The sequence below is a fragment of the Conger conger genome, chromosome 11, assembly GCF_963514075.1.
Source record: "Conger conger chromosome 11, fConCon1.1, whole genome shotgun sequence".
Lineage (NCBI taxonomy): Eukaryota > Metazoa > Chordata > Actinopteri > Anguilliformes > Congridae > Conger > Conger conger.
In genome coordinates this window covers 16,362,693-16,380,187 of record NC_083770.1, presented here as the reverse complement: position 1 = coordinate 16,380,187, position 17,495 = coordinate 16,362,693, and the positions used below count along the sequence as shown (strand labels likewise).

Sequence of the window (17,495 nt, the reverse complement as noted above, 5' to 3'; positions counted from 1 at the left end):
ACGTCTGCTGATGTATGCCAAGAGGCTTTTCAGAGAAAAGGCCATTTTCAAAAGTGTACAAAAAGATTTCTCATTGAAAACACTTTTTTTTTTAAACGAACGAGCAGCCATTTCAGAGATAGAAAAGCTGTACCAACTGGTGGATAATTGGAAACTACGGCTGCACATTTTAGCCAAGTGATGTTTTTGTGATGAAAGCCTTTTTAAAGAGCTGCAACAATAGAGACTCAGAGTAAAAGATCAAATCCATGTTTAAGTAAGAGGCTTCCCAGTGGCTCTGGCTGTAATAAAAATAATAGATCTGTGGACTGGCATCTTCAGTTCATACTCGCATGCTGCAAATAACATGAAATAACAGTTTATCAGTGCTGGGCAGTGCTCTTGTTCTTGTTGTGCCATTCATAACCCACTCTTTTCATGATTATGTGCTGTGTTCCATACTGTGTCATTCTTCATTTACAAGAGAATCCATAAAGAGGCTTGTATGCATGAATATTTGAAATATTTACCAAGTTAAGAAGGCAAATTTTCTGATAGACTCATAACCAGTGAGTGTCTGCACCCTCCCAGAGGCTCACCCTAAATAGACAGGAATTTGGGTTAAGGCAATACAAGTACCTGGACGTGTGTGTGTGTGTGTGTGTGTGTATACATGCATGTGAGACAATGGGTGGGCATTGTGTGCGTGTGTGCGTGTGTGCGTGTGTGCGTGTGTGTGTGTGTGTGTTTATGTGTTTGTGCGGTAATCCAAAAGAATAAAGAAAAACCAGCAGACTAGGAAACAATAAGATTTAATGTAAATATGCTTTAATTTAATGTCTGCATTTTGATACCAAAAATGTAATTACCTACAGCCTCTTAACCATTTGAGTTCCAGACAGGAAAATACCAATATACCCTTTCACTAGAATTTTTCATTTGAAGCATTTCGCTCCTACAGAAGGGGTTAATGGTCTGAAGTAAACATCTTGTCATTATGTAAGCATACTGCAGTAATGTAAACGTATGTGGTTCTGATTTATTTTGGAAGGTAGCCTAAATTATGTTTAAATCTAAAAACAACATATCTTGGTTGAGCACAATTAATCTGAGAATTGTGTTTTTTATGTAACTGTATGCCCTAATAGATTTCTAACTGACTGTACTTTTGTTTGCTGACAGTTAAGTATTTTAATTGTGAGCATATACCCTACATCTCTACAAGCACAAGCATCATAAGCAACCATTGGACGCATCAAAGAAAAGTAATTTCATTATCTGTGTGCAGGGATGAATAGCGTTCAGGGATTATTTGTTAAATTATTAACAATTAGTGAGTGCTACATTCACGTCCACTGGAATGCTAAATGACCTCCAAGCCTCGAGGGGGGGCTGTTTCACTGGATTGAGTGGTTTCCATAATTTACTGTCCAAAGGTGATACATGTAACATCTTTGGCTGTCCTTGGTAAATAAGAAATTGATGTGTGCATGTATGCTCTCCTTTATGTTGTCTTTTTTTAAATGTAATTTTACTTATGTGTGCACTGTATTTATCTATGAACCCATTGGAAATACATTTAGATTTTGCCTAGACCTTGACCAAGCTGTTTAATTATTCAATATTCTTAGACACACATATGGAAAAATCAGGAAATGAGAACAATTATTCACTTCTAAAGAATTGATAATGGCCATAAAAAAAAAAAAATCATTATGAAATGGATTGAATCATCCAAGTTCTAAAATTCTAAGTTCTTCTTGCATTTCATAACTTAGAATGTCATTTTGAATAATTTAAAAAGAATGGTTCCTTAGGCAAAATCTTACTTATTGCATATGTCATTTTAGTTATAAATGTCTTCATTTATGTTTGAGTGGATCAGTGGTCATGCATTAGTTATTTTTTCGGTTGGGTAAGCCCAAGGGGGTAGGCTGTAGGGTTGGCGGCATGGACCACCACAGACACAGGAAGATGAATGAGAATTGGATTAGCTTTTGAAGGACCTCAGGATGTTGACGCCATCTTTCAAGACCCTCTACATTATGCCTGTTCCCTGTTTCCCCCCTCCCTAAATCCTCCCTATCGAGCCACCAGAACCCTTATGGTGTTTTAAGCATGTGCTGTTTCGCTCCTCCACAGCCTTGGATGACCATGACAGTGCGGTTGATGACAGGGACAGTGACTACCGCAGTGAGACCAACAGTCTGCCCCCAAAGTACCACTCTACGGCCCAGCCAAACTCCTCAATGCACCAGTACCCTATGGGCCGCCGGCTGCCCCACCAGGCTTTCTCCAGAGAGTCCGCCACTGACTCCATGCACAGTTATGACATGGATTGTAGGGAAGTCCAGGGGACCAGGTATGAGGAGACACACACACGCACACACTCACACATACACATACATGTACAGTATGTGAAACACACACATGCAGTCAGACTTTGGCTTTATACAAATAATCCTCGGCATTCTTTTGTGAATCTCAGGCAAATCATATAATTGCACTAATGTGTTTATTTTAATAATGTATGTAGTAGAAATATATATATATATACTAGTTACAGTAAAAATGGCACACCCTCATCCAAAGCCAACTGACTTTGCTTTAGACCAAGCAGAGTTTGTGTTGTGAGCATAAATATTCTTGTATTTGAGATGGCAGGTGTGCACTTCTGCCTCTCGGCTATGATGCTTCTCAGAGTTGCCGTGCTACTTTAATCTAATTCTCTCTCCTCTGATGGCAAGAGCTTCCTACAGATTTTTTTAAATTCTGATTTCTCGTGACAGTTTTAGCCCCTTTAGTTTTTAGCACCAGGAAGTTGATTACCAAAATCATTACATGGTTGTTTTCGCATCCTTCTCGACTCCCTGTCTATTCAGAAGCAGAGAAGGCAGTATTACGTATGAGCTCCGGGGAACAAAAGAAGTTATGATGACATTCATAGCCAGCGAGTGAGCCGTGCTGTGCACACTGCGAGCCATTCAATTTCCCTCAATTTACCTCAAACAGAGAATGAGTCACAAGTTAAAAACATGGGGAGGATAATCCCGTCGCCGTCTGTGGTGACTTTAGGCTGCAATGTCTGGCTAGAATCAGAGGTCAGAGTCAGCAGTGCTGGCAGTACTATTACAGGCTCTGCCGTAATTCCATTCAAGTGTCTGAAATGGAATGAAAATGAAACCCATGGTTTATTGCTGGTGGGATCCAGATTGTTTTTAAACCCTAAAGCATTTCTCACTGATTTCAGTGGGCATGTATAATCATTAAGAATGTTGCAGCTGTTTATAGTATTTTGTTAAACTAGTACCATATTTTAAGATTTAATTGCAGTTTGGGAATTTGATATATAAGTTCTCACTCTCCCTTTTTATTTAACCCTTTTTCCACTCACTCCACACAAGCACATGGTCACACTCACATGCACTTTCTCAAACACATCCTATCAGCGTGTTTCACTCTTGGAATATTTTCTTTGTTCCTTAGAGTCATTGCATTGTTTAAATTATTTTATTGGAATGCTGATATTTTCATTATTTTATTAACCACTATCATAGTTCTTCATAAAGATGTTGGCTTTCCTTGTGCCCATTCTTTTTTGTCTTTCTTCCTTTCTTTTCTGACCTTTCACTCCCTTGTCTTTTACTGTAATGTGTTTCCATTGGAATAAGACCCCCGAATAGCAGAGGGAGGGTTCAGATAATCCCTGTAGATTCAGGCATGGGTGTGGAGGACTGGGAAAGCAAATACAAAGTACCAGGGACCGTACTGGATGATGATTTTGACCAGGAGGAGGAGCAATGGGAGTACGTTGAGGACAGCAAGAGTGTAATTTACCCCACGGCCAGCATTCAGTCTGAATGCAGAGGCAGCCGCTTCTTTCAGTCTGTGGAATGTAGTGGAGTAATGTCTCCTGACACGGAAGAGTATGGCACTGCGAACAGTCAGAGGAAGAAGAAACGCCACTCCCAACGGACAACGGTCTACACGGAGGCTGGGAGCTTTGAGGACGAAATGTCTCCTCCCGAAATCTCCATCATCCCCACCTCCCGGCACTTCCGACAGCGCAGGGAGGAGCAAGTACTGCAGCAGGTGGGCAGATTTGAGGAACAGGTGGAAAGGAGGACCCAATATCCTCGTGGTGAGAATGAGCTCATTTATAAGACCAGGATGTGGGCTAAACACAAGCTGGAGAGTGCCCTGGAAAACTATGTAGCACTTCAGGAGCAAGAGGCTGCGATGGAGGAGGAGGAGGCCAGGCTGCGGGCAAGGGCTGAGTATGACTCCTCAGGCGCAGAGGAGCTGCAATACTCCATGGGCTCTGAGGAGGAGCTGGACCAGGATGCTTACATGGTGGACTCTGTTTCTAGGGAAGATGAGAGCTACTACAGCCAAAGCCAGTATGCCTCTTATTATGAGGGATACCCAGAGCAACCACAGGTCTACCAGGACAATAAGAGTGTCGAGAAGAAGGTAGGAGGAAAGGGTCCTGAGGGTATACTGTCTCCACCGGGGGAGCCAAATGAGGAATACATGGACACCATGGATGAGCTCAAGAACCTAGTACACAGTGTATCTGAATACTTGACTATGAAAGAGGAGGAGATCAGCAAATATGAGTTGTTGCCAAAAGTGGGCACGCCAAAGCTGTCCCTTCAGGGCAGTTTAAAAATGGAACCTGACATGGATGACCAGAGAAAGGAAGAGAGCTGTGAAGCTGTGAAGGAAGAAACCCCAGTTGAACCAGGAATAGCGGGGGTAAAGAATGCCATGACCTCTTTGTTCAGTTCCCTTACAGAGAAAGTTAGCTCAGGGTCCAAGCAGCTGTCTAGTTCTGTAGACAAGCTGGTTTCTAATCCACCTTCTGAGAACAAAGAGCCTCAAGAAGCCACACTGCTAGCTGAATCTGGAATCTCCAAATTGCTATCTTTCATCCCTAAGCCTGCTGGACCAACCCCCGTGGCTGTAGTCCCACCATCCTCTCAGGAACCAACATCTGACAATAAGCCTTTACAGTTTTCTGAACACAACAGACCACAGGGCAGTGATCAGGAATCCCAGCAGGCTGTAGCTGAGGTCCAAAGCAGTAGCAGTGTCAACCGAGTGCAGGAACCAGCTGTGAACCAGCCAACCTCTATTGTTGATTCCATGTTAGGGAGGCTGAATCCCTTAAGGCTTTTCTCGGATAAGGCACCTGCTACAGTCGGTGATGCACAGACTAAAGAGGAGAATGAAAGGCCTGGGAGTAAGGGATCGCGAGAGGAATCCATAGAGCAGCCTAAGAGTGATGAGAGAACATCTTTAGAAAAGCCTGGGAGTGCAAATCTAGAGGAGCAGTCCTCTGCAGATGGAGAGGGAATACTCCAGAGATCTGGAAGTGGGTCACAAGATCTGCAAACTGAGAAAGAGTCATCTGGACAAACATCTGACATACAGGAGAAAGATATTCCAAAGCCTGCAAGCCAAGAAGAACCACAGGACACTGGGTTCTTCAGCCCTTTCACAAAATCAATCACATCACTGATATCCTCTGCAGCCACAGAAAAACCTGCCCAAAGTGAGACTGCACCAGCCTCCTCAGTTTTTAATCTCTTCCGATCTAGTGGTGATGGTAAATTGGAGAAACCTCCCGAAGAGACCTTATCTCTGGGCACCAAAATAAAGTTTCCTTTCTTCTCTTCTGAAACTACCCTTGCTCCACAACCTCCAAAAGCAGATGGAGGAATGTTATCAGGGCTTCTGAAATTTGCCACTGGTGAAGATGACAGTGGTCCCAAAACTGGAAGTGAAGCATCCTCAGCTCCAGGCCTCACTGGCACAACATCACCCAGGAACCCCAGTGCAGCTAAAACCTATTCATCAAGCCGAGCCGCTCTTCTTGAAACTATCCCCAGGGGGAACATGGACACAGGGTGGTTCTCCAATCTCTTTAAGGTGACCTCTAATGAGGAAGTTTGCTCTCAGCCACAAGCAAAACTACAGGACACCTCTGTTCCCACTGACTCTGCATCATCGAACAAGGCTATCCATAGTGAGAAAACACCTGATGGGAAAGTTCCCTCAGATAAAGAACAAGTGGCTGGGGATAGAATTCAGGAACAAACATCAATACCAGTGGGTGATGAACAAAAACCAGAAATTCAGCCAAAACCCCTGCCCGAACCTCAAGTCCAGCAGCAACCTCAGGGTTTGCTGTCAGGACTATTTAAATTAGCTTCACGTGAAGATTCAAGTGACAAGGCTCAGGCTGGCGTATTATCAGGACTGTTCAGTGCTGCTCAGGGGAACCCACAGCCACAGTCTGGCAGTCAGAATCCACCACAAGGCGCTGCATCTCCTCAGCCAGCAGGACTACTCTCCGGGCTCTTTAAATTAGCCTCTCCTGGTAACCAAGCACCCGCTACACAACCGCAACAATCGCCTTCTGGTAATCTAACTGATCAACCACAGACTTGCTCACAAAACTCGCTGGAACAAACTCAGATTCCTCCAGAGCAACCAGGGGGGCTTCTTTCTGGGCTGTTGAAATTTGCCTCTGAAACTGCCTCTGGCATCCAGACCCCTCCTGCTCAGCAAGAAACGAGACCCCCTAGCAGTGAATCCAGTGAACAGAAAGCAAACTTGAAGACTTTACAAGGGCAAGAAGAGAGTGCTCCACCACCTGGTCAGCCAGGAGGTCTGCTATCAGGCTTGTTTAAATTAGCTTCTGATAACATAACCGCAAATACCCAGCCTCCTGCTGCTCAGCAAGGGCAGCCTGGGCCTCATGAAAGCCATAAAATTCCCCTGGAGCAGAATCTGAATCCACCCCAGCAAAACACACCACCCCAAAGTCAATCAGGTGGTCTGCTTGGGGGGCTTTTCAAATTGGCCGCTCCAGACACTGTGCAGCCCCCTCCTGCCCAGATGTATCCAGGCCCACCTGAAAGTCAGTCTAATGAGCCACAATCAAACAGCCAGATTCCACCACAGCAAGGACCCCGAAGTCAGCCGAGTGGGATGTTATCTGGGCTTTTTAATAAGTTAGTCAGTACAGATAATGCACCTCAACAGTCACAACCCTTGTCTCCTGGTAGTCAACTAGGTAATCAACAGGCTAAATCACCTCAAGACCCACCTAACCAACAAGGTGGATTCCTCTCAGGATTGTTCAGTCAGGTTCCTCCAGCCCAACAGCAACCCAGGGGACCTGGCTCTCAGCATGAAAAACAGGAAGCGAACAGACAACACCTGCAAAGGCAAAATCAGCTTCCCCAACAGCAAACACTCCCTAGTCAGCCAGGTGGGATGCTGTCTGGGCTTCTTAATAAGCTGGCTTCTTCAGAGCCTGTGTCCCAACAGCCACAGTCATCAGGTGGTGGTCAGGTAGGTCAGCAACAGCCAAACCAGCCCGGGCAAAATCAAAACCCACCCCAGCAACCACCTAGCCAGCAGGGAGGGTTCTTTTCTGAGCTGTTTGGTCTAGGATCCTCAGATAATGTCTCAGCTAGGCAGCTCACTCCAGCAAAGCATCCAGGACCTGAAGGAAGTCAACATAATCAGCACCAAGGCAACAGGCAAACATTGCAGAGGCAAAGTCAGATTCCTCTACAGCAGAGTGCAGCACCTGAACCACAACAAGGAGGGTTGTTATCTGGGCTTTTTAACAAGTTAACATCTACAGACAATGTACCCCAACAGCAGAAGCCACCACCTGGACATCAGACTGGTCAACCACAGGCAAACAGGGCAAATGCACCAGCTCAAAATCGAGCTCCACCTGAACAAGCCACACCCGCAGGAGGGCTTCTTTCTGGTTTGTTTAAGTTAGCCAATTCAGACAATGCAGCTTCAAACCAAGCGTCTTCACAACAGCAACCACTGGGCTCCTCAGGTAACCAGCAACATGCTAGGAGACGGGAAGTGCTTAGACAAAGCCAGAAGCCTCCACAACAAGTGGAAGCACAGCAGCCCAGTCACACAGGGGGGCTGCTATCTGGACTTTCGAAGGTGGAAGCCTCAGATATTGAGTCACAGCAACAAACCCCAGCTGGAAATAAGGTAGGCCAGGACCAGTCCAACAAGCTTGACATAAATCCAACCCCTCCACTGCAAGAAACTGAAGGGCTGCTCTCTGGACTACTTAGCAAGTTCACACACGAGGATGTGCCTGCAAACAGAAAACCAATACATTCTGTGACTGAAGCTGGTGCAAGGCGTCCACTGATTCAGAGTGGCAAGCAACTGCAGCCCGAGTCATCTCAAGATCATGCAGCTGAAAGAGACCATAAGCCGACAGCACGTCAAGGCTTTCTCACTGGAATCTTTGGCCGGAGTTCAAGTGAAGAATCATCCTCTTCAAATACAGGGGACAAACCTCTGGAGCAGGAGGGCACAGTGCATACACTAACTGGAGGTTTGCTCTCCAACATATTCAAGAGTGGACCAAAGGATAGCAGTACTCAAGTACCTGGTCAGGAATCAGAAATGAGGGTGGGCATCCTTAATCGACTAATTCCAAAACAAAACAAAGACGATGCACAGAACCTTGCCATGTCAAGCCGTAGAGAAGATTTGAGCTCCGTAACTGTGATGTCCCAACCTGGCCAGGCATCTAAATCACCGAATAGCAATGGCCATTTACCTCACCATTTTAACAATCACCAGTCACATCCAATGGAAACATTGCATGATATGGAAAACCTCTCTCACTTGAGACAGGAACATAGTATTTCTGGTATGACAGCTTCTCAGCAGTTTCTGCAAGAGAGTATCTACCCGTTGTATCACATGCCAGAGGAGTATGGTTATGAAGACCTGCTATACTCCTTTGCAGACCATGGAGCAATTTCTCTTGACGTAAATGAACAGCAGCACCTCCTAGAGGATTTCCTCTGGCAGCAGCTCAATGAAAATGGATTTACAGAGACCCTCACTGAACAAGCCCAGGCCTACCTGGCACAATTAGGATACAGCCTGCCCCCTAATGCTACATCCCTATTGGAGCCTTGTCAGTGGTGGAACCCAAGAGAGATGGACACTAGTCAATTTGTTATTCCTTTGCACCCTTGGAAGGAATTTAGCAATCACCCAGTTCAGAATGGCTTTCGTGAGCCTGCAGATGAGGAGCTGATACTGTTTGATATGACCTGCAGAAATAAGAAACACTGGAGCAGTTGTGACAACTTGGGAGATCTGTGCAAACAAAATGCTTTGGGGAAACCAAAAACTTGCTTTGAAAATGTGCATGCCTTGAATCTAACCACGGAAAAGGTGAAAGCACAAATTAGCCGGTGTCAGTCCCTTAATGAATGTAGTACAGCCACCCAGAAAGGTATCCCAGACCACGATACTTCCCATGATGACCAAGGACACAATCAGGCAGCTGATGTAAAAAAGGGACAGTTTAATATTAAAGCAGCTGCAGATTTCCTTAAGCGAAATGCATGTGGAAAAGGCCCCTTGGATTTGACTCGCTGTGCGATGGACTTGAGCTCCTCAGCTGGAAATAACAATGATATAGACGATGACATGTTTTTTGATGAGTCAGAGTGGTACCAGCAGTGGTTGTCTTTATTGGAACAAGGGATGTGGTGGCCTGCCGAAGCTGGTGATTGTGGATACTATGTATACACTGATGAGGAATATATCTATTCTCTGTTAACTGACAGAGCTGGGAAGCATGTGTATGCATGTACCCTTCAGGAAGAGGCTCAGAAGTATAGGCAGTACTCCACTGTGCTGGAAACTACATTGGAAGAGAAAGAGAAGGTCACATTGTGTGGGTTTAGGGTCCCACTCTACAATGAACAAGAACTACTTTGGGCCCCTGTGCAACACCAGAGAGACTCGCGGCCCCTTAATTCTCCTGTTGATCTCTCTGCAGCCTTCACAAAAGGTGATAAAATCATGAATATGAGCTTGGGAAATTTCTCCCAAATGTTTGAAGAGTCCATTCTCTCGCAGAAGGAGCAGCCTGTGGACTTCACTATGTACAAGCTGAAGAAGGTGAAGATGGAGACAGAACAGCGACACCAGACAAATGCAGTCACATATGAACCACCTGTTCAGGCTGCTGATCTTACAGTGCAGATGAAGAGAAAACATGGTGGTCCCTACTGGCAAAACCAAAATTTAAAGGAGCTTTCCACTCAGACTGTTTCTGTATCTCTCTCTTACACACCCACTACTTACTTGTCCCCAGGACATTATGGACACACCCATCCATCACAGAGGCAGCGACAGTTTCCTGAAATCAGAATAAGGCATACTGATGACTGTTCTGCTGGTCTGGAGAAGAAAATGCATGCTGCAGAAGAACAGCTTAGTGAGCCAATCCAGAAGATCTCTTCCTTCTTCTCTGCTATTGGTGACTTTGTGGGGAAAGCTACTGATTCTGACCTGAACAAACCATGTCCTTCACCAGAGCCAACAGCTGATACAGTCTCACCCATAGTTTCTAGACTTCCTGAAACTGCCACAAATTCTAGGAAGCTTCCAGAACCTCCCACATCTCCGAGAAAAATTCTGGAACCTTCCATGTCTCATAGAAAACTTCCAGAACCACCCACATCTCCTAGAAAACTACCGGAAACTACACGGGACAATGTTCCTTCGGTGTCATCTAGCCCCATTCAAAGAGAGCAGCCTAAACAACAAACTCCATCGGTAGATCAGCAGCCAAAAGGAATCCTTTCATCAGGCTTTCAGAGTCTGAAGTCAAAGATCATCAAAGAGGAGGCTACTGTGCCAGTTAGTGTGGTTCAGGTTTCACGGCAACAGGTAACACAACCAGCGACTACAACTGCTAAGATTTTACCAATACCTCCTGCAACAAGGATAGAAAACGTGTTGGATTGTGGTCCTGTACACACTGAACAACCCACAACCCTTCCCAAGAAACCACAACATGCAAGATCACCTTCATTATCAAATCAACCTTCTCCAGTTAGTGTGGTTCAGCCTTCACAGCAACAGATAATACAACCAGCTATTACAACGGCTCGTATTTTACCAACACCTCCTGCAACAGGGTTGGTAAATGTGTTAGGTCATGGTCCTCCACAGACTGAACAACCTGGTTCCCTTACCAGGAAACCACAACTTACAAGATCACCTTCATTGTCAAATCAACCTTCTCCAGTTAGTGTGGTTCAGCCTTTATTGCAACAAGTGCAACAACCAGCTACACCAACTGCTCGGGTTTTACCAAAACCCCCTGCAACAGGGTTGGGAAATGTTTTGGGTCATGGTCCTGCACAGTCTGAACAACCTGGTACCCTTACCAGGAAACCACAAGTTGCAAGACAACCTTCAATGTCAAATCAACCTTCTCCACCAATGCAATCTACTGCCCAGCCTAGTCAACCTGCCCTAGCTCCAGGCAAGATGGACTTTTCCATCAAAAGCCCACTGAAGATGCCTAATATATTCAATACTACTGCTCAGTCAACCGGTAAGCCATCAGACAAACCAGAAGAAATATCACAGGCAACTGCACTCATAGGGTTTTTCAAGTCAGCAGTAGGGATTGAAGAACCCAAACTAGATAATCCCCTAGCTGCTGTGACTGAAATTAAGCTACCAGAGAAGAAAGGGTCTACTGTTGGTGCTTTCACTGTTACTATACCAAATGCGACTCCAAAGTCAATTCAACAGCAACTGTCACAAAATACAGATGTGAGGGAGAAAACAAAAGGCCATCATGTAGTGAATGCTATGTCACTCCAGCAAGCTCCTTTACACTATAAGGATCAGCTCATTTGGGTCTCAGATCAGCACTTAAGAGAGTCACAGATCAGTAGCATCCCTCAGGACTTCTCGGCAGCAAATCAAAATAATGATCAGAAAAAGAAGCAAAAAGAGCTTCCCCAGGTGAAAGACATTTCCATATCAATACAGAAACAGCAGCCTGTGGACTTCACCAGGCATAAAGTGACGAAAGTTCAAATGGAGGACAAACAGCAACAGGGTCAGAAAATGTGCACAGATGCTGTTGATCTAACCGTAGATAAAGAAGATGAACATTTTGGCTGGATAAATGAAGGATCAGAGCTGGCTATTCAGAATGTTACAGTTACACTGTCTTATACCAGAACAACTTCTACTTTTTCAAGCCTCAAAGAACACTATCATGTACAACCACAGCACCAGCATCTCCTTCCTCCTGACATAACAGTCAGACAGGAATCATCTGTTCTCCATAATCAGATGCTACAGCATCTCAGAGTCTCTACCTTATCAAACCAGTCCTCTCGACCACTCCAGCTTACTCACAAAACCAAGAAAGCCCCAGCTGAACCAGTTAAAGAAGAAAAAGATGACAAGCCACTCACAAGCCCATTGGATATGTCCAAAGTTTCTGAGGCATTTCCCAATGCAAAATCACTGGGAAGTAAAGGATCTGTTGCTGATGGTCCTGCTGATCTTACTGCTGCACATGCATCTGTAAAGACAGAGCCTCCGTCACCTCAACAGCAGCCACCAAAACCACCTCAGCTACAGAATCTGCCTCAAGAGCCAGGCATGAGAAATCATTTTAATAGACGTCACACAAGGGGCTCTATGCCATGGATTTCAGTAGCGCAACCAAGAGACTCACGGCTAGGTAGCATTCCTCTGGACTTCTCTGCTGATATTCAAAAAGTCAATGATAACCAGAATTTAAAGGATACCTCCTGCATGATTGATGTTTCATCACAAAAAGGGCAGCCTTTGGACTTTACTAAGTCCATGGTGAAAAAAACTAAGAGGGACAAAAAACAGCAGGAGCAGGCACATACACCTAGTCATCAATCACCTTTGGGGGCTGTTGATCTTACAGTGGAGATAAATAATGAAGAAAGAATAAATGACATTAATTATTTGAGTTTCCCTGCTCTACCTTCATATACAGCCAACACTTGTGTTTCATCTGGGCTCAATAGACAGCTCCTGCTACAGAGGGAGACTCCATCAGTTCAACCACTTATCCAGAAGTCATGCCTCCTAAACCTGTCCCCTGTGCTACCTCAATCTTCATACCAAAACAATCAGACTACCTTACCACAGGAGATAGTAGACTACTCTGACAAATCATATGGAAAACCAACAAAAATGCCAACAATATCGAGCAAGTCCAAGCTACCACCTCTAATAGTAGACTACTCTTACAAGTCACATGGAAAATCGTCAGAACCAGCATCCATATTGATTCAGTCCTCTGTTCCACCACAGCCTAGGTACCTGCAAAACCAGGCTGTCACAGCACAAGCAAAAGTAGACCACTCCTACAAATCAGCAGAAATATTGCCAGTTAGTATACCCTTAGGAGACAGGTTGTTGGAACAGAAGAACAAACCAAAACCAGAGCCCTCAAAGCCCCTTCCAACCCAAGCAAAACCACTGGAAAGGCAGATATCTATTGCTGGTGCTGATGCTGATTTGATTGCTGCTGCAAATTTCAGCAAAGATAGATCTGACCTTCATGAGCCAACTCAGTACTCATTTAAAATGGAGGGTTCATTACCTCAACGGTGCCTTCCCATATCTCCTATAGCACAGCCACAAGCTCAAGCTCCACAGCTTCAACAGAGAGAATGCATGAGGAGCAGCATGGTTGGACATTCAAGTGTACAAATGCAAGAGGGGATGAAAGAAACTGTGAGTGCTTTGCACCGAAGAACATCTTCCAGGCAAAAGAGTCTATGTAAACAGCCAACTATGGGTGGCATTGGGGAGGATAGCCAACCTGAGAGTAGTTTTGTATCCCAACCAGACCAGCCTCAAGCACCACAGATGTTTTCTTCCAAAACTAGTGTTAGCAGTGTTGGCCTAGAGCTAGCAGCAGCTACAAAATTACCTCCAACAGAAATTAATATAGCAGAGCTTCCTGATAATCAGAGTTTAACTCTTCCTAGAGCATCTCCAACTATTGATACACCTAAACATTTACTGTCAATAGTCACTGGACAAACAGCCCAGCTAACAGCAACCCAAGATGGATCAGCCAAAGATACAAGTCCACCCAATATATCTCATTTTAAAGATTCAAAAGTGAAAGGCTTATTGTCAATGATGAGTGGAGCAGCACCCCACCCATCTACACCCCAAGAAGCATCTGTCCCAGATAATATTCCTGATGTATCTTCTGCTAAAGATTCAACAGTTAAAGGGTTATTGTCAATGTTGGGTGGTCCTACCCCACAACAAGGAACAACTCAGGGAGAATCAACTCCATCTGAATCCGCAAGCAATGACACTCCAAGTAAAAGCTTGTTCTCTATGTTCAGTGTAACCAGCTCCAGTCTTTCCCCTGCTGAGTCTGGTTCAACCACTGGACCATCAGTGTCAAATGAACTATCAGGGAAAGGTTTATTGTCAATGTTCAGTGGACCTAGCCTCCAGCCGGATGCTACCAAAGCAGGGTCAACATCACCAAGCACTGACAACACAGGAAAAAGTCTACTCTCCATGCTCAGTGGAACTATCACACAACCTTCTCCAGCTGGGCCAGGATCAACTCCTGCAGCACCATCATCTAAAGAGATACCAGGTAAAGGATTGCTATCCAGGTTTAGTGGGTCTAGCTCTCAGCCTGTTCCCACACAAGAGGGAACAGCCACTGATGTGACTCCATCTGAAACATCTTCCAATAAAGATTCACCAGGAAAACATTTCTTATCAATGTTTTCTGGATCAGTCCCACCGTCTGCTCCATCTGAGGCACCAACAATCACTTCTGCTACTGGGATATCTGCTGTTAAAGATGCACCAATGACAGGCTTGCTGTCAACTTCCAGTGGATCTAGCCTTCAGCCAACTCCTACAGCATCTCCAAGCACTGACACACCAGGAAAAAGTCTACTCTCCATGCTCAGTGGTACTGTCACCCATCCTTCTGCTCAGTCAGATTCCACACCTGGAGCATCACCATCAAATGAAACTCCAGGTAGGAGCTTCTTGTCAATGTTCAGTGGACAGAGTCCTCATTCTGTTACAAATCAGCCAGGATCAACTCCTGCAGTGTCTCCAAGCACTGACACTCCAGGCAAAAGCTTGCTCTCTATGCTCAGTGGGACTAGCAGCCAGCCATCTTCAACTCAGGGCAGATCGCAACCTGAAACATCACTAGCTGGTGATCTCAAGGGTAAAGGCTTTCTTTCTATGTTCACTGGGTCTAATCCTGAGCAGACCCCTTCCCAACCTGGTTCCATTCTCAGTGGAATTCTCCCTGAATCGCCTGGAGCTAAAGAATCACCTGGAAAAGGATTATTGTCCATGCTCAGTGGACCTAGTCTCCAATCTGCCTCATCCCCAACAGTGTTAAAAGCTGAAGTAGCTCCAGGAGATGAAACCAAAGGGGTCCGGCCAAATAGAGTTCCGTTCTCCAATGAATCAACTGTTAGATCCACCTTCCCTCCAAAAAAGTTACCTGCTGAACAAACTGAATCAAAAGGGGTGCATTTAGTTCAGAGCCAAGCAACTTCGTCAAATGAGCTTAGTGTTCAGTCTACCCCACTCCAAGAAGAAATAAATAGTGAATTCACTATCTCTGATGGAACTCTACCCAAAGCAACATCTAGAGATGAAGGTAGAGCAGGGTTGCCTCGTGAATGTAACCAAAATGAAAAGCCAGTTCCCAAAAGTTCACTCTTGCACTTCACAGAGGTACCTCCAATACAAGACAAAATGATTTCATCCAGAGAGCTTAGTCTCCAAGAAAAAGTGACCCCTGAAATCACCATTACAGAAATGAGTGCAAGCCCCACGGTATCACCAGTTGAAGGTAAAGTTCCTTTACCTGATGACGTTAGTGCCCATTCCAATGCACCACAGGAAACGATAGCCCATCAAGTCACCTGCTCTGAAGCAGCTAAGCCTGTTGTAGTACTTACAACTAGCGAATCTGTTTCACACCAGGAAGGCTCAACCTCTCAGGCGATGCTCTCCAAAGCTACAGTGCTTACAGAGGTATCTCCAGTTAACAAAGAAGTGCCAGTGTCCTCTGGAGTTACACATCAGTCTCTTCTGCAAAGAAAAGTATCAACTACAGAGGTTACTTCTCCAGAACCTGTGGCTCCGAAAGAGCCCCCTAAAGGTTTACTCTCAATGCTCAGCGGTTCCAGTCCTCAGCAAGCTTCTTCCCAGACTGGTGCATCAGTGCTTGGGGGAATCCTTCCTGGATCATCAGCACCTAAAGAAACACCTGGTGCAGGCATATTTTCAATGTTCAGTGGGCCTAGCCCTCAGCCGGCCCCTGACAAAAGAGGCCCACCTCAAAGAAGTACACCTCCAGGCACATCGTCTCCCAAAGACACATCTAGCATGGGGCTGTTTTCTATGTTTGGTGGATCTAGTCCTCAGCCAGCTCCTGGTCAAAGAGGACCTGCTCTTGGTAGGCCTCCTCCTCCAGGAACAGCTGGCATGAAAGAACCACCCACAAAAGGGTTATTTTCTATGTTTGCAGGTTCAAGTCCTCAGCAAGCAACTCCCTCAACTGGATCATCAATTCTTGGTGGTATTTTACCTGGGTCATCTGCATTCAAAGAGACCCCTGGCACAGGTTTATTTTCTATGTTTGGTGGGCCTAGTCCCCAGCCTGGTACCAGTCCAAAAGGTCCAACTCAGGGTGGTTTACAGCCAGGAACATCAGCACGCAAAGAATTACCTGCCCATGGTTTATTTTCTGTGTTCAGTGGACCTGGTCCTCAAACAGGTCCTTGTGAGACTCAGGCTGGGGCAGCACCAACAGCATCCAACCCACCCTCTATGGTCTCGTGCACTACTACTCCTGACCAGAGCAAACCCAAAGCTGGGGTTGGCCTGCTTAGCATGTCCTTTATGGATGAGAAGAGGCCAGATATCAGTGGAGAAGATGCAATTGTTGCAGTCAAAGCAATGGGAATAACACAACCAGATTCGAAGGTGGAAACACCTGTCCCCACCACTGTTGCACAGCCTACAGAGACTGATCATATTAAAGAGTGCATTCAACCCTTGGAGACAGCTGGTGGTTTGTTAAATGAATGCCTTGAGGGACCGAAAATTGAGGACTTTGCCATGGAGAAAACTACCACCATTGAACTTGACAGCATATCTGCTCAAACCAAGGAAGCCAAAGAAGCCCCAGATCAATCAAAGGAAATTACACCAGAACAACCTCATTTGAAAGAACAACAGCAAGAAAATGAGCAACATAAAGACAAGGAGCAGCCCACCATGTCAGAGTCCCTCCCACAAAAAGAGCAATGTTTGGAAAAAGAACCAATTCCAGGAATAGAGAAAGATATTGAGGCAGAGCAACCCCCTGAGACTGAGAAACTACATGAGTCTGAGAAACTACCTGAGACTGAGAAACTACCTGCGACTGAGAAACTACCTGAGACTGAGAAACTACCTGTGACTGAGAAACTACCTGAGACTGAGAAACTACCTGAGACTGAGAAACTACCTGAGACTGAGAAACTACCTGAGACTGAGAAACTCCCTGTGACTGAGAAACTCCCTGTGACTGAGAAACTCCCTGTGACTGAGAAACTACCTGAGACTGAGAAACT

The 17,495-nt window shown here is 45.3% G+C and overlaps 1 protein-coding gene across 1 annotated transcript in view; it reads left to right on the top strand.

The window, feature by feature from the left end:
* The window catches only part of LOC133140358 (protein unc-13 homolog B-like), a 150,389-nt gene that overhangs the window by 53,577 nt on the left and 79,317 nt on the right, over positions 1–17,495 (top strand). Inside the window, exon 8 of the mRNA XM_061260257.1 lies at positions 2,122–2,341. Within this exon, the coding sequence (XP_061116241.1) occupies positions 2,122–2,341 (220 nt within the window). The remainder of the gene's footprint in view (positions 1–2,121; positions 2,342–17,495) is intronic.